This window comes from Eulemur rufifrons, chromosome 24 (genome assembly GCF_041146395.1).
Source record: "Eulemur rufifrons isolate Redbay chromosome 24, OSU_ERuf_1, whole genome shotgun sequence".
Lineage (NCBI taxonomy): Eukaryota > Metazoa > Chordata > Mammalia > Primates > Lemuridae > Eulemur > Eulemur rufifrons.
In genome coordinates, this window is record NC_091006.1 from 13658237 (window position 1) to 13686203 (window position 27967).

The 27967-nt window shown below is 56.5% G+C and overlaps 2 protein-coding genes across 6 annotated transcripts in view; one reads left to right on the top strand and one right to left on the bottom strand.

Moving 5' to 3' along the window:
- MYH14 (myosin heavy chain 14) overlaps positions 1-11331 on the top strand; it is a 77516-nt gene extending 66185 nt beyond the window's left edge. For all 3 annotated transcript variants that reach the window (XM_069457978.1, XM_069457979.1, XM_069457980.1), the window contains 7 exons: positions 367-495; positions 1390-1478; positions 1564-1687; positions 4233-4441; positions 8036-8144; positions 9780-9952; positions 10449-11331. In XM_069457978.1, the coding sequence (XP_069314079.1) occupies positions 367-495; positions 1390-1478; positions 1564-1687; positions 4233-4441; positions 8036-8144; positions 9780-9952; positions 10449-10602 (987 nt within the window). In that variant the 3' untranslated portion in view covers positions 10603-11331. The remainder of the gene's footprint in view (positions 1-366; positions 496-1389; positions 1479-1563; positions 1688-4232; positions 4442-8035; positions 8145-9779; positions 9953-10448) is intronic.
- Positions 11332-15131: 3800 nt separating this feature from the next.
- On the bottom strand, positions 15132-26946 carry KCNC3 (potassium voltage-gated channel subfamily C member 3). Of its 3 annotated transcripts, XM_069457551.1 has the most exons (5): positions 26062-26946; positions 20929-22036; positions 20336-20338; positions 19507-19698; positions 15132-15268 (listed from the first exon to the last, which is right to left on the bottom strand). In XM_069457551.1, the coding sequence occupies exons 1-5, from the start codon at positions 26944-26946 to the stop codon at positions 15132-15134; spliced, it is 2325 nt and encodes a 774-aa protein (XP_069313652.1). The 3 variants fall into 3 exon arrangements, with proteins under 3 accessions (XP_069313652.1, XP_069313650.1, XP_069313651.1); XM_069457549.1 differs by lacking the exon at positions 20336-20338; XM_069457550.1 differs by lacking the exons at positions 15132-15268; positions 20336-20338 and adding an exon at positions 19168-19271.
- Between the last annotated feature and the right edge of the window lie 1021 nt (positions 26947-27967).

Genomic DNA, 27967 nt, shown 5'->3' on the forward strand with positions numbered 1-27967 from the left:
TTAAAGAGGAGGCAACTGAGGCCCAGAGAGGGGCAGTGGCTGGCTCAAGGTCACACAGCAAGGATATAGCCAAGTTATGATTCAAACCCAGGTCTGTCTGACTTGAAACCAGGCACCTTTAGACCTCCAGCTGCCTTCTAAGCTCAGTCAGGCCAACCGCCTCCTTTTACAGTCAAGGAAAGTGAGGACCAGAGAGGGAGAGGGGCTGGCCCCGGGTCACACAGCAAGAGGCTCATTGGCAGGAGCCCAGGTCTGCAGGGTTCTGAAAACCCCCTGCTTGTTCATGGGAGCCTAGGAAGCCCCTCTGGGCAGGTGCGAGGCGTGGCCAGGCTGAGCGCACTCACCTACCTGCTCCATCCCACCCAGACCCAGATGAAGGAGCTGTGGCGGGAGGTAGAGGAAACACGAAGCTCCCGGGATGACATCTTTGGCCAGAACCGGGAAAGCGAGAAGCGCCTCAAGGCGCTGGAAGAGGAGGTGCTGCGGCTGCAGGAGGTGAGGCCGGGCTGGGCCAGGCGCTGGGTGTGAGGCTGGGGAGGTGGGCGGGGCTACCCAGTATCTCCTGGGTGTGAGGCTGGGGAGGTGGGCGGGGCTAACCAGTGCCCGCTGGGTGTGAGGCTGGAGAGGTGGGCGGGGCTAACCAGTGCCCTCTGGGTGTGAGGCTGGGGAGGTGGGCGGGGCTACCCAGTATCTCCTGGGTGTGAGGCTGGGGAGGTGGGCGGGGCTAACCAGTATCTCCTGGGTGTGAGGCTGGAGAGGTGGGCGGGGCTAACCAGTGCCCTCTGGGTGTGAGGCTGGGGAGGTGGGCGGGGCTAACCAGTGTCCGCTGGGCATGATGCTGGGGAGGTAGGCAAGGTTAACAGAGTGGCCTCCAATGTTAGCCCAAGGGGCAGGGATTTTCGTCCCAGGAGCACTAAGGAGCCATAGGAAGATTCTGAGCAGGGGAGAGGTAGGGTCAGCTGTGTAGGGGGAGACTGGAGGTGCTGATTCTGGGAAGAAGGGCCAAGGGGATGCAGAGGGAGAGGGCAAGAGGGAGGAGGTGGTGTGGGACAGGAGGAGGGAGGAGAGCACAGGCGGGTTTGGCCGGTGACTGGGGGGACCTGGAGGAGGAGCAGGTTTGAAAGGAGCCACTGAGCTTAGTAGGAGGCGAAGTGGGTGAGGGGCTGGGAGTTGGGCAGCTAGAGGTGGACACAGGTCAGGAGCTCAGGAAACAGACTTGGACACATCTGTAGACGTTCATTCCAAGGTCACCCAGAGACAACATGTTCTGCAAGTGAAGACACTTGAGGTGGAGGTGCCTTCACTTGCACGATGGGCAGAGAGGGGCTGAGACCCGTGAGACAGCTTCCCTTCACCCCCACTGACCACCCCCTCTCTTTGTCATCGCAGGAGCTGGCCGCCTCAGACCGGGCCCGGCGGCAAGCCCAGCAGGATCGGGACGAGATGGCAGACGAAGTGGCCAATGGCAACCTTAGCAAGTCAGTGGCCCATGGTAATGGGGGGCAAAGCTCCCTCATCTGGCCATCCTGCCCCCTCACCCCCACCCATTCCCATTCTCCCTAGGGCAGCCATTCTGGAGGAGAAGCGGCAGCTGGAGGGGCGCCTGGGGCAGATGGAAGAAGAGCTGGAGGAGGAGCAGAGCAATGCAGAGCTGCTCAATGACCGCTACCGCAAGCTGCTCCTGCAGGTGAGCATGGCTTGGCCGCCCCTGCCAGCCCAGGTTGCCACTTATCTGGAACCATAATCTTCAGTCCTCTTGTTCAATAGATATAGAAAATGGGACATTTGAGTTGGGTTTTGAAGGTTGAATAGGAGTTCTTAAGGGGAAGAAAAGGCATGATGCATTCATTCATTTGTAGTTCTGGGGTTTTTCAAGGGCTGGCTCCAAAGATCCATTATGTGGGGTCTCTATCCTATGGAGTTCCCTCTGGAGGAAACAAACAAGGGACCACACTGTCACATTATCAGGTGGCAAGTGTGATAATGGAAGCATCCTGGGCCCAGTAGAGAGAGAGAAAGACTCTTTCTGCAGGAGTCACATGAAAGCATTTGGAAAAAGAGACATTTGGCCAGAATCTTAAAATATAAGTAGGAGCTCAGCAGAGAGAGAAATTCGTGTTTTCTTTTATATGTTTATTTATAAATATTTTCTGAGGCTTTTGGAGGTCCAGGTCCTATTGTGGGTGATACCAGGGACCTGGAGATGGATCATCCTAGGTCTCTGCCCTAAAACACATCCTAGTCCAATGGAGGAGACAGCCCATCCCAACACAGAAATGCAAGTGAAAATGGAGGAACCCCAAGGCACAGTGGGAACCTGGAGGGCACCACCAACCTAGCCTGGAGGCTGGAGAGTATTGGGGAAGGCTTCCTGGTGGAGGTGACACCTTGAGAGATCTTGTAGGAAGTATAGGAATTTGCCAGGCAGACAATAGAGGGATGGTATTTCCAAGGACAGATCTATGTTTATATTGCTTCATTAAAATTTTTTTTCAGACTATGATGGGGGTACAAACATTTTGGTTACATGAATTGCTTTTGTACCATTTGAGTCAAAGTTATAAGTGTGCCCATCCCCTAGCTAGCGTGCATTGTACCCGTTAGGTGTGAATTTACCCGTCCCCTCCTCCCCTCCCCATATGTCATTAATTTTCAGGGTCACATCTTGAGGCCTCTCATGGGCCATGCCCTGGCACTGCTGGGGACTCAGAGTAAGAGCCCAGCCCTTGGGGGGATGCTCCGGCCAGTGGAGAGGCAGTCACATTCCAGGAGGTTGCAGCCCCCATCTCACTCGGAACAAACTCTCAATCACCTACAAGGCCCCACACAGTCTGGGCCCCACCCAACTCAGACAGATTTTTTAAAAGAATATCTTTTTATTTATTTATTTATTTATTTATTTATTTTTTTGAGACAGAGTCTCACTCTGTTGCCCAGGCTAGAGTGAGTGCCGTGGCTTCAGCCTAGCTCACAGCAACCTCAAACTCCTGAGCTCAAGTGATCCTCCTGTCTCAGCCTCCCGAGTAGCTGGGACTACAGGCATGCACCACCATGCCCGGCTAATTTTTTCTATATATATTTTTAGCTGTCCATATAATTTCTTTCTATTTTTAGTAGAGGTGGGGTCTCGCTCTTGCTCAGGCTGGTCTCGAACTCCTGAGCTCAAACGATCCGCCCACCTTGGCCTCCCAGAGAGCTAGGATTACAGGCGTGAGCCACCTCGCCCGGCCAAAAGAATATCTTTTTAAATGGGCAGGATTCAACTAAAGGACCTAGAGATGTATCTGTGAGTAACAAAACTCTAAGGAGGTACAAGGCAGTGATTACCTGAGAAGTCAGGGTAATGTGCTATTTTGGGGGGAAGGAAGGAGTTGTTACTAGGATCGGTACATCAAGGGGCTTCTGGAATGATACATGACTGGGGGGTGTTGGCAGTGATGTTTGTCTTTTACTAAGTCATGAAGCCATACATTTCATTAGTGTTTGACTTTCTGTATCACCGTTTACAAGAAAAAGTTCAAAAAATAAAAAAGAATATGCCAATTACCGAGTTGATACGTTCCGGTGAAGGTGAAATGAAACAAAGTATGAATCAGACTGGCTCTGACTCATTTCCGTGTTCCCAGCACAGGGCCGTGCCCGGAGCACAAGCTGAATAAATAAGTGGGAGCTATTAGGGCTGTGTTTGCACATTTTCAATGTAGGAGCTGCTGTTTATTGAGGCAGTGTTTCTCAAAATGATCCTGCATATTCACTCCTATGTGAACCACCTTGTTACGGATTGAGATGCGTGTTATAAACACAGATTCACGGACCTCACTTCAGACCTGCTGAATCGGAAGCTCTGGGTGGGGGGACCGTGGAGTGTGCATTGTTTTTCACAAGCTCCCCAGATGATCCTGGTGCCAATAAAAGTGTGATAACCCTTGGAATAGATTCATTCACAGTCAGAAGTAGAATTTATAGCATTTAAGCAAGTTTGCAATGGTCTCGTGGACTTATTAAAATAGCAAAAAACTATCCAAAAGGTTAAAAACCAAGGCTGGCAGTACTGTTGGGTGGTAAGTCAATGACTAAAAATACAAGCTAATATTGAGTATTTAGTAGTATCAGTCTCTGTGCTATGCACGTAACAATCATCAGCTCACTCAATTCTGGGAGGTGCCTAGATTTGCCTGCAACCTTCCCTCTGAGACTCCACCATGACACCTTTCCTTCTCTACCTGCTACAGGTGGAATCACTGACCTCAGAGCTGTCTGCTGAGCGCAGTTTCTCAGCCAAAGCAGAAAGCGGGCGACAGCAGCTGGAACGGCAGATCCAGGAGCTACGGGGACGCCTGGGTGAAGAGGATGCTGGGGCCCGGGCCCGCCAAAAGATGGTCATTGCTGCCCTTGAGTCTAAGTTGGCCCAGGCTGAAGAGCAGCTGGAGCAGGAGAGCAGGTAGGTGGGAGCAGAGGCCATGGGTGGAAGGAGACCCCCACATTCTGGTCCGAGGGAGGAAGGGGAGCTGTGTTACAAACATCTGGTTTAGAAACATCCAAAATGCATCATAGGCCGGGCGCGGTGGCTCACGCCTGTAATCCTAGCACTCTGGGAGGCCGAGGCGGGTGGATTGCTCAAGGTCAGGAGTTCGAGACCAGCCTGAGCGAGACCCCGTCTCTACTAAAAATAGAAAGAAATTATATGGACAACTAAAAATCTATATAGAAAAAATTAGCCGGGCATAGTGGCGCATGCCTGTAGTCCCAGCTACTCGGGAGGCTGAGGCAGTAGGATCGCTTAAGCCAAGGAGTCTGAGGTTGCTGTGAGCTAAGCTGACGCCACGGCACTCACTCTAGCCTGGGCAACAAAGTGAGACTCTGTCTCAACAAAAAAAAAAAAAAAAAAAAAAACAAAATGCATCATAATATTAATGATTATGATTTCCTAAATCATTTAGGATGCTTTGGGCTGCAAGTAACTGCAGTTCCACTAAGAGTATGACTTACACAATAATGTAGCAGTTAGCTATAGCTGTGTAACAAACCGCTCTAAAACTTAGTGGCTTAAAACAACCACCATTGATTATTGCTCATGAGTCTTTGGGCTGGCTAGTGAGTTCTGCTGATCTGAGCTTGATGGGCTTCACTTATACATCTTTGCTCAGCTGAGGGTCAGCTAGATGGATTTGCTCATCTTGTCTGGACTCTTATAAGTCTAAGGCCTTGCCTGGGACAACTAACATGTCTCTGCTCCATGTGGCCTCTCATCTTCTAGCAGGCTAGCCCAGGACTGTTCATGTGGCAGAGTTAAGTTTCCAAGGGCAAGGGAAAGTGTTAAAGACTTCTTGAGGCCTGCACTTGGAACTGGTACTATGTCACTTCTGCTGCATCCCATTAACCAAAGCAAGTCACGTGCCTAGCTCAGATCCAAGGGATTGAGGAAATAGATATCGCTGCTTGGTGGCAGCACCCACAAAGTCATATTGTCAAGAGTGTGGCTACGGAAAGGAATGAGAATTGGGACAGTTTTTTCCATGAATCTATCACAAATCTATTATTTTCTTGCATAAAAAGAAGTATGGAGCCAGGCAGCCAAAAGATGATAGGGCTCAGCACCTGTGTATTTTCCTTGGTCTCCCTCATGGTTACAAAATGGCTGCACATACACCAAGCGCTACACCCATACACGTCCATATTCAGAGCTGGGAAGCAGCAATAATTTGACACTGAAAGAGTTGTCATCTCCAGTTGCTAGAACAACCAGAAACACCCCCATGACATTCCCAGTTGAGAACCACTATGCTAATTAAACTAAGAGAATATTTATTACTAAGCCTAGTACATGTGGCTTTTCTAATACAATAGATTTTTGTATTGTTCAATACTATTCAGCAACAATAATTCCAACAATACTAATAGTTCCCACTTATTGAGGACTTACTATATATCAGCTGCTGGACTACCTGTATATACCTGTGTATCACATAATCCTTGTGAGAGAAGGACCATTGTAATCCTTATTTTATACATAGGAAAACCAAAGCAGAGATGAGCTGTAAAGCTAGGATGCCTGACTCACAATTCAGCAACTCTGCCATCATCTTGTTGGGGAGGAATGTTGCTACATACCAAACGAAGTATAAGGTTTCCTTTTGTGTTTGTTCATTCATTTAACAAACATGTTAAAGAGTATGCTGTTTACCCTCCCATGCACTGGGCACTGGAGAAATGATGAAGAATTAGACATTCCTGGTCCTTGCTCCCATGGAGGGCATGGTATGGTGGGATTCCCCACCTGAGCTAGACCTTTGTCACTGAGTCTCCACACATCCCTCCTTTCAGACCAGGGCTGTCCCCTCACTCCACAAGGAGAAAGACTCCCAAGCTGGACATGGCAACACATGCCTGTGAACTAGGAGGGCTGGGGGACTAGGAGAAGCTGGATCAGCCTGAGATGGGGTGATTTGGGAAGGATTTCCAAAGGAGGAAACGCTTGAACTGGGCCTGGCAAGAATGAGAAGAGGTCTAGGGCATGGAGTCCCAAGAAGAGTGGCAGCCTCAGGCGAGGGTATGGGAAGCATCAGGGCATTTGGAAGAGTGCAATTGGTTCTGGGAATCTGAGACCCGGGAGAGGGATCACGGAGGCAAGGGAAGTAGACAAGGCTTGAACCACACAGCCTCAAATGCTGGGCTGAGGAACTCTGTCCTGGGGGCAGTGAGGAGCCATGGGAGGGCTGTGAGCTGGGGAGGGGCAGGGCCAGCTCTAGGTATAGAAAGATCCCTCTGGGGCCAAGTTGAGAATGGACTAGAGAGAGACAGGAAGCAAGCTGAGAGGTCTGGAAGGAGCCTGGAATGATGGTCCCAGCAGAAGATGAGACCTGAGCTAGGGCTGGGGCTGTGAGGATGGACAGGAGGCGATGAAGAAGAGAAATCATGGGGCAGAAGGGGTGGAGCTGAGAATGGATGGGCTATGGGATGTGAAGGGTGAAGAAGACAGTGTTTGTGGTTAAGGCCTGGTGACTGGGGGAATATTGGGGTTTTTCGGGGAAGGTGCTGAATTCATCATGGGACATGGTGAAGCCTCAGGGACAGACAGAAGGAAACAGCCCCAGAGGCTTGTGGGAGAAGTAGTTCTCAGTCCACAGGGTGGCCATGGGCCCAGTGTGCATAGGAAATGTGGTTTGAGGTCTTTGAAGAGGGCTTTGAGAAGCTAATGGATACACAGGTCTGAGCCCCTCCACTATACATTATACAGATGAGGAAACTGAGGTTCAGGGGAGGTAAGTGACCTGCTGAAAGTCACCTTGTGAACAAAGAATAGCCAGATGATCCATAGCTGGAGGAGCCTCTCCCCTGCCTCCCTTCCAGCCCTGTGCCTACCACTCAGCACAGCTGGACTGTCTTGTCCAGCTGTGGCTGCGGGTCTCATCACATAGACTTCACCCTGGGTGTGATGGTCCATACAGGGGAGGGCAGGTATAGAGGCAAAAGAATTTTCTTTCCCCCTCTGAAGGTTTGAGTCTGCTGAAATAAACTGATAAGAAATAGATTAACAAAAGAAAAGCCGTGCAAATTTGTTAATGTACATAAGCATGGAAGCCATATAAAATATGAGTCTCAAAGAAAGGCCAGATGGTTGAGGCTTAAATACCCTCTTCATAGGGGATGGAGAAATGGAGAATGTAGGCAATTGTGAAGGATAGCAAGTAAATTTGAGGGGGAATGAATGGGCCCAAAGAGCAGACAGTAGTTTGTAAATGATTCTCTATGGAAACTGAATGGGACCAAATATATATTTATTTTAAATCACAATATCACAGGAGACATTTTTAGAAACTCAGGTATTGTAGTACAAGTCAAAGGACATAGATGCCCTGGAGAAGGGAGCCTGGGTGTCCGTATCTGGCTGAATAAACTGTGGGAGCCAGTTGAGGGGTAGGAAAGAGGGAAGAGGCCAGCCCAAGAACAGGATGACAGCCACTGGAGGAGGCTATGGGGACAGAACCCCAGGTTGAGTGCCTGTACTGAGATGGCTCCTCGTCCCTCCCTTCAGAGAGCGCATCCTCTCTGGCAAGCTGGTGCGCAGAGCTGAGAAGCGGCTTAAAGAGGTGGTGCTCCAGGTGGAGGAGGAGCGGAGGGTGGCCGACCAGCTCCGGGACCAGGTAAGCAGCTGACATCATTAAGGAGCAGTGAGGAGTGGGAGCATTGATTGAGAAATAGCACAGTCCATCTCTGGAAGCAGTGAGCTCTCAACACAAGAAGCAACTTGCAGGTGCATGTACTACAGTTGAGTGCAGATACCACCCTGGGGTTTGGCCCATCAGCAGAGGGTTGGAATCAGTGACTTTGCAGTCCATAAGTTCTGGCATCTAGGAAGGGCCCTGGTAGGGAGCTGGGGCTTATAGGATAAGGGAAGAAATTAAACCATACCCAGAAGCTAGGCCAGGACTAAATAACAATAGATAATGTTTATTGAATGCTTTCTACATGCTAGGCACTATGTTAAAGACATAACATGTAGTACATCTCAGAACCCTTTGAGGTAGGTAATATTATTTCTCCTGTTACTCAGGTGAGGAAACTGAGGTGCAGGAAGGTGAAGTAACTTACTCAAAATTATTTAGCTAGTAAGAGGTAGGGTCAGGGTTCAAACCTCAGCACTCTAGCCCCAGAGTCTGTTCTTAATTATTTATTGAGCAGTTATTGTGTCACAAACAACTGCTTTTTTAAAAATACACACTTGTATTTTTTCACAGGTGAGGAAACTGAAACTTTAAGAGTGAATATAATTTGCATCAAATTCACAGAGTTAGTAGGTGGATAGTACCTGAATCCAGATCCCAGGTCTGTCTGACTAGACAACGTTCCAGTGCCCTTAAAAGCTCAGCTGTGCTTGATTTGCCATTCATTGCATAAACAATTATTGTGCACCCACTACATGCCAGGAACTGTGCTAGGCATTAGGGATGTAGATGTGAATGAGACAGAGGAGGTCCCTGCCTCCATGGAACTCACATTTTCTGCATAGGAAAAAGCATAGTAAATCCATAAATAAACAAAGATAATTACAGATTGTAACAAGGGCCATGAAGCAAAAAAGAATGAAGAAAGAGGAAGACACAGAGTATTGGGGGATCTTCTTTAGATTGGGAGGTCAGGAAGACCTCTCTGAGGCGGTGAAATTTGAATTGAGACCTGAATTTGAATTGAGGAAGAGTCAGGCAGAGGGAACAGCAAGTTCAAAGGCCTTAAGTATGGAAATAAGCTTGGTGAGTTCAGAGCAAAAAGCAGACCAGTATGGCTGGAGAGAAGAATGGTGTGATAATAAATGAGGTCATATCATGTGTGTTCCCTCCCTGGAGAATGAGATGGCAGGGTCTGGGGAGGATCTTAGTGAAGTTGGTCTGGACAGTGGGTTTATGGGAAAAAGAGAAATGGATAAGAATAAGACCCTGCAGGGCCTGGAATGCCAGGCTCAGGGGCTGGAACCTTGTCCCAGTGGTACTGGGGAGCTAGGAAAGGGTTGTGAGCATGGAGGTTCAAGGTCAGCTCTGAGCATAAAAAGACCCCTCTGAGGACATGTGGGGGATGGCCTGCAGGGGGAGAGATTGGAGGCCAGGGTGGAGGCTGGTGTGAGGGCCTTAGGAGAAAAGGATAAGGCCTGAACAGAGAGCAGGTGACAGGTCAGAGAGAGTCAGGGGAGAGGGGAATGGGGCTGAGGATTAGCGGGCTGGTGAGGAGGGAAGGGGTGAGGATAGTACCCAGAGATATGACCCAGTGCCCCTGCTCCTGCCAAGCTGGAGAAGGGAAACCTTCGAGTCAAACAGCTGAAGCGGCAGCTGGAGGAGGCTGAGGAGGAGGCATCCCGGGCTCAGGCTGGCCGCCGGAGGCTGCAGCGTGAGCTAGAGGATGTCACAGAGTCTGCCGAGTCAATGAACCGCGAGGTGACCACGCTGAGGAACCGGCTTCGGTATGGCTGCCCCACACATATGCCTGATGGGTGGGCAGTACCCTCACTCCATAAACCCCAGGGATGCAAGGCTAAGGCCTTGCCAGAGGGGAAAATGGGGTGTGGGGGCACGGGAACAGGAGCTGTGATTGCGGAGAGCCAGATTCAGGTGACTTCTCTTTCTTCCCACCCTCATTTCTCTCTTGGTCTCATCTGTGTGCTCTCCCTTTTCTCATTTTGTACCTCCATCTTTCTGCCCATTCCCTACCTCTCTGTGTCCCTTTGTCTCACTTCCCCCTCTTTTTTTCCCCCTAAATATCTGTCCCCATCTCTCCCCCCATCTTTCTGTCCCCGATCTCTCTCTGGTCCCACCATTTCCTCTCTCCATTTCTCCTGGTCTCATCTCTCTCTGTTCCTCTCTCTTCCTCTCATTTTGTTCTCTCTCTCTCTCTCTCTCCATCTCTCTGTCTCTGCTCCCCTCTCTTCATCTCTGTGTCCTGGTCTCTCCTCCCCACAGACGCGGCCCCCTCACCTTCACCACCCGCACGGTGCGGCAGGTCTTCCGACTAGAGGAGGGCGTGGTGTCCGAAGAGGAGACTGAGGAGGCAGAGCCTGGGTCTGGGCCACCACCCCCGGAGCCTGAGGGGTCCCCACAAGCCCAGCCCCAGTGACCCCACCCTGCCTCCAGATACACTAACAGACAGGACCCAGGTCCCTTCCTTCCTGGCCCCTGCGGGCACATGTCCCAGGAACCCCACTCTCTGGCTTCTTGCACTTTGGAAATGGTGCCACTGTCTGGCACTTTGGCATTTATCAACTCCACCCTGTGCCCCCGAGACCTCCCATCAACCAATGACCCCTGAACACAGAGAAGTGGGGCTCTCTTGCATGTGGGGAAATTGGGTGCAGTCGGAGAGCTGTGGTCCCATCAGCTCCCCATCCTTTCTTCGGTTGTTAATGATCTTTATATATTAGGAGCAAGATGGGCTCCCCTGCCCTACTCAGACAGTGCTCCATTTCCTCTGCTTCTCCCACCCTTCCCCTCCTCCGTCCTCCCCTCCCTCCCTCCCTTGGTCTTTCTCCTTCTCTGCATCTCTCTAGGATTCTTGCTCTCATACTTTTGTATCTCCACATAGCCACTCTCTTTCCCCCATTTCTGCCCCTACCCCTAAACTTCTGAGTGACCGAAGCTCGAACCCCAGGCCTTCACCAGCCTTGAACCCTTGCAAGGAGCAGGACAAGGGGACCCCTCTCACTCCCCTCCTGCCCCATGCTCTGCCCTCCCTTCTGGTTGCTCTTGTGTGATCAAGGTTTGGAGTTTCCCTGGAGGGCTGGAGGAATCTCCCTTACCCTCCCAGCCTCCGGGCTCTGGCAGTAATAAACTCCAGCCCCCAACTGGACCCTTCACGGTGGCTGTGTGTGTTCTTGCAGGGGGTCTCTGATGGGGGGAGGGATGGCCATGGGCTTCCTCAGCCTGCTGGGGCTGCCGATGGGGTTCTCATCCTAGCTGTGCCAGTGTGGAGGGAACCTCCTGGGGACCAGGCGCTTAATGGGAAATAACTCATTTCCTCCTCACCCCAATATGTACTATAATGGAGATATTCCCTCCATTATACAGATAAGAAAACTGAGTCTCAGAGCAGTGTTGTCTCTGACTCCAAGCCCCCCAGTGAGTAAGTGCCAGAAGGGGTGCCTCACTCCAGCCAATTCTGCAAGTCTTTGCAAAAACATGACAGCAGTGACCAGTGACCATTTGTGCTGGGCGCTATGCTAATTTGTGTCAACCCTCAGCACAACCTTACAGGTGGGAATTTCATTGCTCTCCAGTGCCCAGAACCGTGCCTGGCGCACAGTAGGCATTCAGTAAATGTTTGATGAATGAATGAATCACACCCATCCCATCCTTTTAGAGTGGTGGCAACAGGCCCAGAGAGGCTGAGCAACTTGTCCAAGACACACAGCTACTAAGAAGTAGAAGCAGGGTTTGAGCCCAGGCAGTCTGGCTTCTGAGTCAGCAACACAGAGCATGGGACCCTCAGCCCCTGAGCGCAAGGTCCAGCCCTCCTCTGGGAACTAGCCGCCTTCCTCTAGGGGCTCACACCCCTCAGGCTCATTCCTCACAGACTTTTGTTAGGAGTGTTGATCCCCACTTTTACTATCATGGAAACTGAGGCAGGTACTTGCCCCAAATAGAGTGTCGCTGATCGCGGGGATGTCTGGACCACCAAAGTCCACCTTGAAGCCCCACCTTTAGCCCCACCTTGAAGTCCCAATCCCTCTGGGTAACCCCAACTCCAGTCAACATAGCTTCCCAGCAGACGAATGGGAGGCAGCTTTTAAATGAAAAGGAAACTTTTATTTTGGTGGAGAGTGAAAGGGTGGGTGGGAAAGGGGCATGACACTTTTTCTTTGGGGGGGTGACATGCGGCAGCTTCTGCATTGGGCGGTTCATGCACCCAGGGTGGGCGTAGGGGAGGCTTGGGGGAGAGGCCTGCCGACCCCTCCCTCCCTGCCCTGCGGGTGGGCTGAGAAGACCCGCCGTTAGCACCAGAGTTGGACGATTTGCAGACCTCCCCTCCCCACACTGACTCCGGACCCCGCCCCCATCCCTGAGAGCGCCCCCTCGCCACTCCCCCCCTCGACAGGCCAGGCCCGCCCCGCCCACATTTGAGTGAGAGAAACTTATTGCTGTGTGTGGTGTGTGTGTGTGTGTGTGTGTGTGTGTGTGTGTGTGTGTGTTGGGGAGGGTGAGCCGCGGAGCTCAGGAAGACCCCCCCGCCATTCATTCCTCCCCAATCGCCCCGCCCCCTGCCCCGTGTCCGTGCGTTCCCGGAGCGCAGGAGGGGTGCGACATGCGTGTGGGGGGCGCGTCATGCAGCGCATGCGTGTAGGTGCAGGCACCCTGGCGGCCGGGGGGCAAAAGGGGGAGCCGGACTTAGAAATAGTCCCTTTAGCTCGCTCTCTCTCCCTCCCCGAATCCCACACTGTTGACTTGGGGGAGGGGGGGAAGGGACGAGAATCATGTTTGTAGAAGTTTATGATTGTGGTTATTTTTAAAAGCTGAACTAAAAAGCTGGGTACGTGTGGTGGATTGGCGAGCAGGGGGGAGACGTTGGGAAGAGGTCAGTACCCTTTGGAAAAGACCCTCACCCCCTTTCCCCCGCCCCATTCGGCTTTCGTGAGGGTCAGGGGAAACTGGGGGCTTTTTAAAGAAGTTGAACCCTTTGGCAATATAATCAGTCCCCACCCCATACCCTGGTGTCAGGAGCCCCTAGCCCTTTGCCCCACCCCCACCAGAACCCGCCCCACCCTCACCCCTGGTTCACCAGGGCTCAGGGTCCGAGGGAAGGATGGGGGGACTCAAAATGCCCCTTGCATAGGAATCGTTGCATCAAGAATCACGCCCAGTGACGCCCCTCGCCCACCCTTGGGTGGGGTAGGGGATTCCTGAGGCCGTGGGAGCAGAGGGAGGGAGGTCGCTAATTCCGTGGGCCCCCGGCTCCAAAAGGGGGGTCCGCTAAGGATTCTGGGACCGGTGTGGTCTCTGGGCTTGGGGGAGGTAGCGCATCCTTGAGCCAGGATGGGATGTGAGAGATGATTTTCCACCCGCGAGCACGGCGGGGCGAGGGATGCCGGGGAAGAGAAGGCTGGGGTGGCGGCAGGGTCGTGTGTGTCGTTTCCCAGGCTTCTGATATCCCAGCGCTTCTCCACTCGGGCACAGTCTGTAGGGTCACTTGTGGACTACTTCAAATGGAAACACTTTTAACCTAAATAAACGGTGTCCTAGCCGAGCAGCAATACCTGGAGGTGCAGGCCCATGTGCAAATGTGCACATTAAAGACAAAACTTTTAAAGCGAGCGTTTGTCGTTGTACTGCCTAAAACTTTAGCACACCACCAGGGGTACCAATATGACCCTCTGGGAAACTGGTGTCCGTGAAGAGGGTAAGTTTTGGGCACCATCTTAGGGAAGGGGCTTTGGGGGCATGGGGAGGGTTAGGCTTGAGAAGGGGAGGTGCCTGGGTTCCCCGGAATTGCAGACAAGTAGAGCCTATCTTGGAAGTTCTAGCCTCAGGGGAACCTCAGGTGGATGACTCTGATGTTAGGGATTTGGGGGTCTGGGGGAGCAGGCCTGAGGATTTGGGGTGTCCAGGAAACGTCAGAGTTGTGGGAAGGACTTGGAGCATCCCAAAGGCTGAAATTGAGCTGAAGAGCTGGGTGAAGTCTTGGAGGTCTGAGAAGTGCTGGGATGCGGTCCAGGGAATTTGGTGGGGGTGTCTGGGGGAGGCGGGTAGCATCTGTGTGCAGAGGTTAAGTCCCAGGAGTGTGTGGGGATTTGGGGGGCAGGGCGCCAGGGTCAGTTTTGGGAATTCTGGGTGCAGGTCTCGTGTCCTGGGAATGGAGGGGTGGGGGGGATTTTGTGTGCTAGGGCCAAATCATCCCAGGAAATCTGGGATGGGAGGTCTGAGTCCATGCAGCAAGAGTAGAGGCGAGCAGATCCCTGGGGAAGGGGGAGGATGAGAGGGTGAAATTCACCAGAGAGATCCCCCTACAGGCTGAGGGAGCAGGCCTGCAGCCCACCCCCACGCCGCAGCCCACCTTCTGAGCTCAGCTCCAGTTTTGGGCTTGGGTAACTATTCCTCCTTCCCCTATGTTATTTCAAGTTTTTTTGTTTTTCCTGCCCGCGACGGGTTGGTTGCCCTCCTGGGGTGAAGAGTAGGAGGCCAGCCCGACCCCTCTCGAGGGGCCAGCCCCCTCCCAGAGTACCCCTTCCCTCAAACTCGAGCGTGCAGCCCCTGGCGGCTTATTGCTGACGTGGAGTTGGAGTAGGGGGTCCAGGATAGGGGACATGCAGAGTGCGGGGGGAGGTGCCCCAAGATGTAATTGGCATAATTTGGACTTATTTACAGGAGTTGATGGGAGGGGAGTGTCCTATGGCTCATGGAGACCTGAGAAGGCTTTTTTTTAGGGGGAGGAGGGAAGAGTTGGGGGGACAGGCTTTGGCCCCTCTCCCTCCATCCTGGGGGCCCAGGTTGGGGGTGGTGAGGGGCCCGGGGGTGTCTGCTGGCGTCATCATCTCGGTTGCATATTATTAATGACTTTGATTTTTAAAAAAAACCCATTCCCCCACCCCCCACCCCCAGCTCCTTTGACCTTCTTCCTGGTCACCCCCGAGTCCCCCCACAGGGGGGAGGGGAGCGCTAGAGGATGGAGGGCAGGGTAGGGGGAGCGCGGCGGGTGGCCCGGGGAGAGCCAGGGGGGGTGGCAAGGGGCGCGAGGCGCAGGGACACCCCGCTCAGGCCCGCGATGCTGCTCAGGCTGCGGGATTTCTCGTAACCTGGGGAGGGAGGGCAGAAACACCGGGAGGAAGCGTGGAGATGGGGGCGGATCCCACAGACAGAAAGAGACAGAGAGACAGGGAGAAGAGACAGAGAACGAGATGGAAGGAGAGGGCAAGAGATACCCAGACAGAGAGACAGAGACAGAGAGAGAGAGAGAGAGAGAGATGGTGGGCAAGACAGAGAGGAGAAAAGACAGGGAGAAGAGACAGAGAGAGACAGACACGGAGACACAAAAAAACAGATGGCAAGAGACAGAGAGGGACAGAGGCGGACCAAGGAGATGGAGAGAGAAAGCGAACAAATTGAAGAGTCAGTCAGCATCGACGAGGAAGGTTGAGACATTGGGGAGGGGGGAGAGACTCAGGATTAGGAGGCGGGGTGGTGCCCACCGAGCCTCCCCGCCCCACCCCCACCGCGGCCCCACCCCCTCCGACCCCCGCCCCGCAGGTCCCCCTCATCTGAGGCAAAAAGGTGGGGGCAGCGAGGCGAGATGGTGGGCGGCAGGGGCGTGGGGAGGGCTGGGTGGGATGCATGTAGGGGAGCAGCCGGTGCGGGGGTTCGGGGGGAACCGGGTGGGGCCAGGGTGGGGGCTAACCTGGTTGTAGGGAGTAGAGGGGAGGCGGGGTGGGCCTGTGAGGGGCCGAAAGGAGCAAAGCCGGCGGCGCCCTTGGGGAGCCGGAGGAGAACTCCAAGAGCAGGCGTCATCGGAGGGTTCTAAGTGGGGTGGGGGGATCTTTAAAGGGTCCAAGAAGGCTTTGGGCTTCTGCTGGGTGAGGGGAGGTCTCCAACAGTGCCCCATAGCTAATGCGACCCAAGATCCAGGAGCAGTTTGTGTGGTTTCCGCAAAGCTTCAGAGCTCTGCCAGCCTCTGGGGGGAGTTCTGTGGCTTTTGTATGCAATGCTAAGGGGGCTGTCCGGACAAGGGTGTCTTGACGGCAGGAGAGAGGGCCTGGGGGGTTTGAAGCCCAGTATCTTGGGGACACCCCCTCCCAGCCATTCCCAATTGCTAACCTGGGGGGAAGGGGCAGGGGGGGACCGAGGGTCTCGCGAGGTCTCAGGCGGTGACAAGAGCTGGGGACAGAAATACACAAGAGTCACGGCGACGGGAGGAGGATCAGGGGGAACCCCCCAACACAGCCTCACTGTTGGGGGGACGGAGAAACGCCCGGATCTCTTCCTCCTCTCTGGTGTTTTCCGGGGGAGGGGAGCAGTGAAATGGGGGCAGCTGAGACATCAAATATGAAAGGAGCTTCCGGGGTGGCTGGAGGGAGGGGGCGAGGGAGGGGGGAGAGGACAAAGGATGGGAGGAAGTGGGAAGCAGGTGGGGCCTGCTGGGCTTAGGTGGTTGGTGAGGGAAGGTGTAAGAGAAAGGGGCAGGGGTGGGGGGCAGGCTGGGAGAGAGGGAGATCTTGGGAGAAGGTCCCTGGGGGGACAGCTGGGGAGGGAATGTTGTGGAGGAGGAGAGTCTTGGGGGAAGGAGGGGTGGGGCGATAGGGGAAAGAGGGTCTTGGGGCAGGGGAGGAGGAAGAAGGGCGTGGGGCAGGGGAGGAGGAGCCCGGGCCTCGGGCATGGGAGGCAGATTCAGTCAGCCCCATCAGCTCCAGCCATGATTTGAGTTCAATGAATGGATTTTGGCATCATAGGCAAGAGAAGCAGGGACCTCCCCCACCCAACCACCCCCACCCCAATCCTCCCTCGCCCGAATTCCCAAATCTTCCCCAGCCCCCCTCCCCATTAATCCCACGGGGGCCCTCCAGACCTGGGGGTGGGGAACAAAGGGGGGTAAAGGACTGGGTGCAAGCAGGGTGGGTTAGATGGGAGCGGGGAGGGGGTAGGAATGAGATGAAAATGGACGATGATGGGGGGTGCAAAAAGGAGAGGTGGAAGGATGGAACCAGAGGAGCCAGACAGTCCCCTCTGGACTAGGAGTCCGGAAACCTGGTTCTTGTCCCATCTGCTCTGTGGCCTGGGGTGGTTGGTCATGGCCCTCCCTGAACTGCTGTGAAACGTGAGGGTTTAGCCAAGGCCATGCCGGAGGCTCCCCAGGTCTCCCTACGGCATCTCCTTAGGCTGTGGGCAGAGATCCTCTAGGATGTGTCTGTATTTCTAAGGAAGAGTCCACAAGTTTGTGGAATAAGAGGGGGATCGAATACCTTCAGGTGGCTGCCGTCACATCTAAGATCAGCCTCCTCACCATGACCACAACACCCATCATGACCTTTCTCCCCAGCCTCCTCCCGCACCCCGCTCCCCTCTGCCACTTGGCTGCAGCCACACTGCCCTCCCTGCTGTTCCTTAACAAGCCAGGCTCATCCCACCCAGCGCCTCAGGGCCTGTCCCACTCGCTGTTCCTTCCGCCTGGCTGGCCCTTTGCATCCTTCAGGTTTCGTGTCACCTGCTCAAAGAAATCCTCTGCAGACCTCCTTAGCAGACACGGCCAGAGTAATTAGCTTGTGCTTTTCTCTTTTTCTTAATTCTTTTCTGCTTCCTTCAATCAGAGGTTGGCAGATAATAAGTCTTTTTGGCTACGGAGGCCATACGGTCTCTGTCACAATTATTCCACTCTGCTGTGGTAGCCTAACATTGGCTGTGTTTCAATAAAGCTTTATTTACAAAACAGTTGGCTGAAAGATTTGGCCCTCAGGCCGTATAGTTTGACAACCTAGCTTTAGGTCGAGAACTGCTGTCTACGGCCATGCCGCCCTGAACGCTCCCGATCTCATCTGAGCTCAGAAGCTAAGCAGGGTCAGGCCTGGTTAGTACTTGGATAGGAGACTAGAAGCTGTGATGGCAGATGCTTGCTTTGTTCCCTGCAAAGCTCCAGTGCCTGGCACTGTGCTCCTAAGGATTAGATTAGTTGCTGAATGAATGAATGACTGAATACATGAAGGAAAGGAGCTAGGGGTTGGCTAGGGTTGTTTATTAACAGGACGCAACAACATATGTTAAATAAAATATCTAGCATGTGGTAAGTGCTTGGTGGTGTCTTCCTGTCCCCCTCACCTTGGCACAGCCATCACCCCTGCCTCCTGGCCTCCAGACTGTTCTTCTGGGTGGCCCCAGAGCTGCCCTGCCCCAGGCTCCTGGACAAGGTCCCAGCCCCCAGCCTGGCCGCTGCTTCCCTGCCACAACTCTGCCTCCTAGTCCCTCTCCCCCAGGACATGGCTCCCAGGCTGTGTGGTTCCCTCTAGTCCCTACTGTGGGATCACTGTGGCTGCGGGCCGAACCCTGCGGTGCTATAAGTCTCACCCCGGCCATCCAGAGTCCCTGTGCCCTCTTCCGCCCTGGGGAGCTTTGTGCGTTCCTCTACTGCACTGCCTACGCTGCCTCCATTTTAGCAGGTGTCACCTCAACAGTGACTTTCTAGGTCTGTGTGTGCCTCCCCGTCCAGACTGGAAGCTCCCGGAGGGGGTGGATTTTGTTCACGGCTGAGCTCCCTGTGCCCAGCACCCGGGGCACGTGGGTGCCGAGTGCTGGCTGGGTTCGCAGGGGAGTGGGCAGGCAGCCGAGCCTTTCTCGCCCCATCCTGCGCCTAGAAAAGCGTCCTGGGTGTGCACCCTGTTTCCCTGATTGAATAAAAAAATCCAAGGGGGGGGGGCGGGTGTGCAGAGAAGGAGATGTTGATGGGGCTCCGTCGTGAGGGCGGGGTGGAGGTCAGGGCGAGGTGTGGGAGGCAGGGTTGGGGTTAGTGCTGGGGGTTAGCGGGGGCAGGGCGTGTCCTGGGTGGGGGGTCAGTGTCAGGTGCTGGGGTTAAGTGGATGAGCTGTTTAGTGAGGGGGCGGGAGCCTCGGTCAGTGGGGGATGCATGTTCTCAGAGGGGTTAGTCAGGAGGGAGGGGGGAGTCGGGGGATCAGAGGGTGGGGGCTACTTACCCCGGGGGGAGGGGGTTCGTCCACTAGGGGGATATCCAGGCCGCAGCGTTGGCGTTGAGGTCGGGCAAGAAGCTTGGGGGGCCTGGCTTACGCCAGTCTAGGGGGAGCAGTGGGGGAGCACCGGTGGCTGGGGGTTGGGGAAGAGGCCAAAGGGGAGGGGGGAAATGGAGATGGAATAAAGACAGGTGAAGGGTCAGTGGTAAGGAAACTAGGGGCAGGTGGGGGGATATCTGGGAGGGAGGCAGTTTGGGACAAGGGAGGAGGGAAGGGAAGTCCAGCACCTCCGCCCCCATCACCCTCCCCTCCCTCCCCTGGGCCGGGGAGAGAGGGAGGGTCCCGGGGGGCCAGCGGATGGGCCTCACCTTTTCTGATGGAGCCATCAGGGGAAGGGGCATAGTCGGTGAGGAGGAAGCAGGCCCGGTCCCGGCTGTAGCGGCCCCGGCTTCCTGGCGTGATGGGACTCTTGTCCTCCGGGGACATGGCGGGCTGGTCGATGGCTGGGCAGTCCTCATGGGCAAGTGCAGCTGCCGCTGGATCCCCATTGGGGCGGGGATCTGCATCCCAAGGGGATCAGACAGAGACACAAAGGACAGAGTGAGGTGTGGGGAACTCGTGGTGGGGGCATGAAGGTCCGAGTGGGTGCTGGAAGAGTTGGAGGAGGATGTTGGATGCTGAAGTGGAGATTCAAGGCCAAGCTGTTGGGAAGGGCACGGTTGAGAGTGGGATATCAAGAGGGTGTGGCCGGAGTGTGCAGAGGGTTGAACATGGGAGGAGGGCATTGTGTAGGGAAGGGTGGGCAGGCTGAGTGTTGGAGTGGCTGGTTGAGGGAGGGTGCGGAGTGCTAGGAAGTGGCAGGCCAGGTGGCTGGGTGGGTGAGGGGTGTCTGGAGGGAGAGTTGGGGGCAGCGAGCTGGGTGCCGGGTGGGGGTGGTTGGCTGAAGTGAACTGTGGTGGGCTTGGCTGGAGCTGATGCGAGGCAGGTTGGAGAGGATGCCGAAGGCTGGGAAGTGGCTGTTTGGGGACAAGTGCTGGGTGCTGGAAAGGGCACTGGGGAAGGGCTGGGAAGGTGATAGATGGGGGGGCGGTGGGGGTCCCCTAGGCTCTGGCTCGAGCTATTTTTAATTGGTGTGAAACTGGGTCAGTGGCTGAGGGAGCAAGATGGGGGCCAGGCGGCCCCGCTCCCTTTCTCGACCTACTTAAGGCTTGGGGGTGGGGCCAGCAGCCTCGCCCTCCCTCCAGACACCCATCGCTGCCTCCGAGGCACAGACTCCCCCAGGGAGGGACACGGACGCGCGCGCACGCACGCGCACACACACACACACACACACACACACGGAGGCAGTCAACTTTCTTCCCCCCACCTCTCCCCTGCTCCATCTCTTCCTCTTAGCAACAGCTCCACACATCTCTCTCCCAGCCCCTCTCAGGCTGCCCCCAGCAAAGTCCTTGTTTCCAAGGGGCCTTGTTTCCAAGTCATCCTCCTGGCGCCCTGGCCTCTAAGTCTTAGTTTTGAAGCCTGTCTTCCCTTCTTGGTCTCACTGCTGTTAAAACCTGAACTCTCAGCCGCTCTCTGCCTCGCTGGCCCCTCTGAACACCTAGGTTGCAAATCTGTTTCTCCTGCGACTCTTTCCCACCAAATCTACGTCTGTCCGTGCCTCCTCCTTGGCCTGAGCGCTCGCTGCTCCTTTCTTCTCTCTCCAGTCTCGGAACCTCGGCAGCTTCCTCCCTGTCCTCCCACAGGCCTCCACCTGTGCCCCCCGCCCCCATCCTCACGCCCAGCCTCACCTGCCCGGTTGATCTCAATCACCTCCTCCTGAGCCAACGGGCATGGCTCGCCAGGGGCCGGCAGAGGAGGCAGCCCCATGATCCCCAGTCCCCCCGCTCCCCCCCTGAGCAGCCCGGGGTGTGTGTGGGGCCCCGGGGGGTAGGCCCCGGCCACAGTCACCCCCATAGAGGGCGGCGTGATGGGTGGCGGTGGGCTGATGCCACCGCTGCCATGGTGAGGGTGGGGTGGAGGTGGTGGGGGTGGGTCAGGCTTGCAGTAGTTGGGCGAGCCAGGCTGCGGGGGCCGGGGGATGTGTTTGTTCTTCTTCTTGGGCAGCTTCTGCTTGGCCATGGCCAGCGAATAGTACATGCCAAAGTTGTTGACAATGACGGGCACAGGCATGGCGATGGTGAGCACCCCCGCCAGAGCACACAGCGCCCCGACCAGCATCCCTGACCACGTCTTGGGGTACATGTCTCCATAGCCCAGGGTCGTCATGGTGACCACAGCCCACCAGAAGCCAATGGGGATGTTCTTGAAGTAGGTGTGGTTGGAGCCCAGGATGTCATCAGGGTCGGCGCCAATGCGCTCAGCATAGTAGATCATGGTGGCAAAGATAAGCACCCCCAGGGCCAGGAAGATGATGAGCAGCAGGAACTCGTTGGTGCTGGCGCGGAGCGTGTGGCCCAGCACACGCAGCCCCACAAAGTGCCGGGTCAGCTTGAAGATGCGCAGGATGCGGACGAAGCGCACAACCCGGAGGAAGCCCAGCACGTCTTTGGCGGCCTTGGAGCTGAGCCCCGAGAGGCCCACCTCCAGGTAGAAGGGCAGGATGGCGACACAGTCGATGATGTTGAGGCTGCTCTTGAGAAACTCCACCTTGTCCGGGCAGAAGGTGATGCGCATGAGGAACTCAAAGGTGAACCAGACCACGCAAACGCCCTCCACGTAGGTCAGGAAGGGCTCCGTCTCCACTTCCACATTGGTGATGTTCTCCGGCGGAGCCCCGGGGATCGGAGAGGCCTGCGTCACCGTCTTGTTGCTGATGTGGATGAAGCCCTCATGGGTCTCCAGGCAGAAGGTAGTGATGGAGATGAGGATGAAGAAAAGCGAGGCGAAGGCCACATACTGTGGGGTGGGGCAGGAGAGAGAGGGGGAGAGGTGACCTAGGCATCGGGTCGACCAGAATCTCCAGAAAACCATTCCAGTGTCCCCCTTCCCAGCTTCCTAGGCTCAAGCCCCAGGTGGAATCCAGGTGTCCCAACCCTCTGGCTCCTTCCCTTCCAGCATCCTGTTCTCCCCTTTAAAGCTAACAAAAGGGGACAGAAAGGAACAGAAGCAGTGGGAGAGGAGCTGGCCCCAGCAGACGCAGCAGATGGGCAGCTTCTTCCTTGGCAACAGCATTCCTGGCCCCTCGCTGGCTCCTGGACCACCTCCCCCAACCCTCCTGTTCCCTGTGTCCTATCTCAGGGTTCCCTGGCAGGGTCCAAGGGTTCTGCTATGGGACGGGGGGGGGGGGGGGGGGGCCTAAGGTCACACACCCTCTTTCTCAGAGGCTTTGGGGCTCAGCTTGGAGCTGGGGGACGGGGAGAGGGTGGGTGGGGAGGCAGAATCAAGTGGTGCTTAAGGGTCAGAAAGTCTGGGTTTGAATCTGGCTTTTAACCTGCCAAACTTGGGCAAGGAGATTGAGCTTTCTGAACCTCATATTTTTACGCGAGTGTTGTGAGGATTGAACTAGATGAGCGTACAAAGGGCTTCGCTCCAAAAACAGTGCTTGGCCCAGTGCCTAGAACACAGTAAGCAGGTCTGAGCTGTTATTAGGGTATGGGAGCATCAGTCAGTGGGGAGCAAGGTTGAGGCCTCCCCCAGACAGGATAGGGAAGGGGTGGAACCACAGAGGTGTAGGGGGGCCAGGGCTCTAAAGAGGGGAGGGGTTAAAGGGTTAAGGCTACAAAAAGGGAAGAGGCTAGAGAAGGAGAAAGGGGCAGGCTTTAAGGCTCTGGAGAGTAAGGGAGAGTCAGTGTGGGAGAGGGCAGTGCCCGGGCCAAAGAGAGGTGGGGGGCATCATTTTTCGGAGGTTTAGAGAATTGGGAGGGAGGTTCGGGGGCCATTTCAAGGTAGGGGGAGGACAAGAGATCTGCTGCACAGTAGCGTGGGTTTTGATGAGAGCCTTGAAGAGGAGGAGCAGGGTCTAGGTCTGGAGGAGAGGAATGGGTCAGGCCCCTGGGGGTGACAGTGGGCTTGATCAAGGAAGTTATGTGTTGGAGTAAAGAGGGGGCTTTTTTTTTCATGCATACTCAAGTCCCAAAGAGGGGGCTTTAATCACATGGGTAGTGCAGGAGGAAGGCCAGTGTTGGGCCTCAGAGAGGACCCCGGGCCTTGGAGTGGGCCAAGGGCCAGCACTGTCCCTTTGCATCCACCTTCCTCCACGGGGGTGGGAGGGGGGCTCTGGCCTTGACTTTAATCTGAAGTGCAGAGTGGGGGCGAGGCAGTGTCTGGGCCACAGAGGGTCCTGGACCTTGGGGGGAGCAGGGGATCAGCGCTGGCCCTCTCTGTACCCCTCTCCTCGTTTCTCTGCAGTGGTTTAAGAGGCCAGAGGCCTCCGCAGAGCGCATGCCCGGTGCTTCCCCGCCCCCTCCGAGCTGGGCGCGTGGAGCAGGCTGCGGCACCGCAGTGGGGGCGGGCCGGCTGGGCCGGGGGGCGGGGCACACGGCGGCCAGCACCGCGGACAGCTCCCCCGCCGCAGTGCGCAGCCGCACGGGCTGGGGACCGTCTTAACTCCTTCGGGCCGGAGCCAAGCAGGCAGCGCGCAGCCGCAGTGCTGCTGCTTCCCGGTGGGAGGCCACGAGCCAGGAGCTTAATTAACTCCTTCCCTCCCAAGGCAAAGGGAAGGTGGGCACCCGCCGCAGTGCGCAGGTGCAGAGGCTGGACCGCGTCGGGCTGGTTTAACCCTTTGCCCCAGGGTGGCTCAAAAGCAGAAGGGGTAGGAGGATTGGCCTCAGCTCCCAACTCTCCCAAGCAATCTCACTTGGAGGCTGGAAAGTGCTTGGCACACCGTGGACACTCAAAAACATTTGCGGAGTAAATGAATGACCCCCGTAGCTGTCCCGGACCCCTAGCCTGAACATCACAGGAAGACTCTACCTTCATCCTCTCCCTCACCTCAGCACCCTTCAGTGGGGTCAGAGGAGGGAAGGGCACCGCAGGCAACCGAGGGATGGAGCCGCTCAGAGGCCTGAGGGGGCATCTAGGGCCATGTCCCTTCTGCACCTCCTATTCCCCACCTCCCCCCACTCAACCCCAAATCTTGCCAACTCAGCGCTTCCCAGGGACCAAACTTTATGCGGTGTCTCCGGGCCCCCCTCCCCCTCGTTCCCTCCCCCGGCGAATGCGGCACTGCGGCTCCGCGTCCTTCCCAGCTCAGGACGAGGCACGGTGGGGGGAGGGGGCTGGGACCTGCTCCTCCGGGTCGCCAGGAGCCTAGAAGGGTGCCTTGGGATCCTTCCTTTTCTCCCCTCCTTCCAATTTCCCCCATTTTGAACTGCCCCCCTCTTTTCTCCCACTTTCTCCCTCGGGGTCTGTGGGACAGGGAGGAAGTTAGTAGGAGGAAGAGGTTCAGGGAAGAACGAGGGGGGACGGTAGCCATTTAGCCTGGTAAGTTACAGAGGCTTGAGGAAAGTTTTCTGGGAAAGATGGAGAGAGCTTTGAGGGATATCTGGAATTTTGAGGGAGATAAGGCTGGAGGAAAGACAAGGCTGGGGTGTGGGCTCTTTGGTTCACTCTGGTGGAAGAGAGGCTGAGGGGCCCAGTCCTGGGCTTTGGACCAGGAGGGCTTGAGAAAGGGAGATGGCAGGGCAGGGGCAGGGAGGCGGGGCAGGTGGAAAGATCCCAAGGCAGGGTAGAAAGAAATGAAAGCTATTTTGAGATGAAAGTTTTGGGGCTGATGACTTGAGGAGGGGAGGGGCCCAAGGTTCGAGGTTAGATAAAGTTCTGGAGCAGGAGAGAAAGTCACTTAACAGAATAGCAAAGGGGACAGGGGGCTTTGGAGAGGGGAGCCCGGAGATAGAGTGGGCTGTGCAGTTTAAACGATGGAAGGGAAAATCTGCAAGAGTCTGTGGATGAGGAAGAGCAGTTCTGGGGGACACATGGGGACTCTGCAGAGGAAAGGCATACCGTGGGGACTCCCGGGGCTCCTGGAGACACTGAGGAGTGCAAAAGCCTTGGGGGAAGTCTGGAGCTTTACGGGGAAAGTCCTTGGGATGGGGGTGATGCAGAGGATGCCAGAAAAGGATGAGCACAGAGGGGGCTAGGAGGTTGGGGGAAAGGTGCCCCAAGACTCAGTGTTTCAGTGAGGGGGAGGGGGAAATGTCCTGACTAGAGTAAGTGTTTGTAGGTTCAGAGGGGTCCAGGAGGTTCCCAGGTAGGGATGGGGGAGTCTTCTGAGACTCTGAGAACAGAAGAGGTGGGGCGGGGGGTAAAAAATACCCAGGAAGGTTCAAACTTGGAGAGAGAGGTCTTTTGGGAGAGGAGCCAAAGAGAATCAGCGAGGTGTTGGGAGAGACTGAGAGCTGAAGAGGGGGCTGCAGAGAGCCTGGAGGGGGCAGGTGGGAAAGTGGAGGGACAGTGTTCACGGGGCTTAGGTCACTGAGGGTTGGGAAGGGATGTCTTCTGAGGGACTGGGGGTAGTCCAAGACAATGAGGGCTGGAGGGTGGCCAAGAGTGGTGAGAAGAGGTTTGGAGAGGCTCAGTAGCTCAGCCGGGGAGGTCTTCTGAGGGTCTGTGAGGGGTCCGGGAAAAGCAAGGTTGAGGGTGTTCAGAGGAGCCAAGGAAATTCACGGTGGGGAGGAAGTTTCTAAGGGTCTAGGGTGGCCTGAAGACGCGGGGGGCGGGGAACGGATCTGGGAGAGTCTGAAGGTTGGAGATACGTCTCTGGAGGATCTGAGGGATGGCCGAGAGAGGGGGTGTGTTAAGAAGGGTACAGAGGACTCAAGACAAACGGAAGAGGCTTCTAAGACACTGGGAGGCCTGGAGAGAACAGGAGAGGTTGGGACGGGCCGCAAGATGCTAAGGGTTAGGCTGGGGCGCTCCTGAGAGTCTGGGGGCACCCGGAGAAGCGGGAGTGGGGTGGATGGGGACTATGAGAGTGCGCTCACCCTGGCGGCCCGTGACGAGTAGGGGTCCTCGAAGAGCGCCCACACGCGGGGCTGCCAGCGGCGCCACCAAGTGCCGCCTGCGCCGCCCGCGCCCCCCGGCGGTCCCCCGGCGCCGCCGCCAGCGTCCTGGAAGCAGAGGCGCTTGAGCTCGCCGCCCGCACCGTCCAGGCCGGCGCCGCCCGCACCCGCCTCATCGTCCAGGCCTCCGTCGTGGGCGCCCGCGGCGTTGGCGGCGTTGGCGGCGCCCGCGGGGTCGGGTGCCTCGAAGGAGTCGAGCGCCTCCTCGGCGTCTCGGTGCTGCCGGTAGGTCATCCAGCAGCAGGCCTCCACGTCGGTCTCGTCGATGCCCCAGAAGCCGAGCTCCTCCTCGAAGAGAGGCCCGCACACGTCGGCCGGGCAGTGCAGCTTGCCGGTGCGGTAGTAGTTGAGCACGTAGGCGAAGACTCCCGGGTGCCGGTCGAAGAAGAACTCGTCGGCGCCCGGGTCGTAGTCGAAGCGCGCCGCCGCCTCGGGCTCCGTCAGGCCTGCCAGCCGCGTCCCCGGCAGGGTACGCAGCGTCGAGCGGTACGTCTCATGGCGCACGCCGCCCACGTTGATCACGATCTTGCCGCTGTCGCCACCGCCGCCGCCGTGCCGCCCCATGGCCGCCGCCGGCAGCCCGGGGCATGGCTCGGCGCGCTGGCCCCCGGGCCCGCGGGTTGCCTGGGGGCCCGCCGGGGACGCGGCGGGGCCGGGCTGCTCAGGCTGCTGCTGCTGCAGCGGCGCCGGTGGCAGCGGCGGGGGCAGCGGCGGCGGGGACTCGGGCGGCTGCGGCGGTGGCGCCGGCTGCTGCTTGCTGGCCCCCTGGCGCCCGCGGAAGGACGAGACGCAGACTGAGCTCAGCATTGGATGGGGGGCGGGGCTGGAGGGGCGGGGCCTCTAGGGGCGGGGCGCAGGAGGAGAGGCTGACGTGATTGGGTGGGAGGAGGAGCTTTGTAGAGAGGGCGTGGCCTCAGGGAGGACAAACCGAACTGATTGGCCTGGGGGAGGTGAGAGGTGGGGATTCTAACGCTGCCCAGTTAGAGGAGGCGGTGCCACCGATGGGGGTGGGGTGGAGCGTCAAAGGGGGCGGGGACGGCCACTAATACTGTGTTCGGCAGCACCCGGAGAATGGAGAAGGCGGGCCTAGATGTGAGAGAGAGACCTGATTGGACTGAAAAAAGGGGCGGGCGGGACAGAGGGTTGGGGGGACAAGTCCAAGCTATTTAAAGGAGCCTGACCGGCCTGGAGGGGCAGGGTCTCAATGCGAAAGGCGTGCTGATTGGACTGAGGAGGGAGAAAAGGAGGGAGATGAAACGCTCGCACCTAAAACACCAGCAGGCCCTGGTGGGAACGAAAATTGCTCGGAAGGGGCGGGCTGGGTCTTATGAAGGGGCGGGCCGGAGAAAGCAGAAACGGTCCGGATTGGGCTGGGAGCGTGAGGGGGCAGGACTGCACCGGGGGCGGGAAGTGAAAATGGAGCACTTTCCCGCAGGAGGGGACCAGCTGGACCAAAAGGGGACAAGGCGAGGGGGACAGAGCCTGAGACCGGTGAGAGGGGCTAGAGATGAGCGAGGCCTGGGAACCGAGAGCGGCTGGAGAGGATAACGGAGGGGCGGGCGGAGGCTGCAAGCATGGCCTGCTTAGATTGAACTGGGCTGGGAATGCCTGTCCGGATGGATGAGCGGGACTGAGGTGGGGTCTACAGACGGTAGAAAACGTCTTCAATGGGCTGTGGGACGGTGAGACTAAGAGAGAAGCGGGGCTTTAAGGGGGCTTGGAAGCAACCAGGGTGGGCGGGGGCGGGCAGAGCTAAGAGAGGGGAGAGGGGGCGCCAGGAGAAAGTGACACTTGCAAAGAGTGGAAAGCTACTGGGCTGAACGAAGGA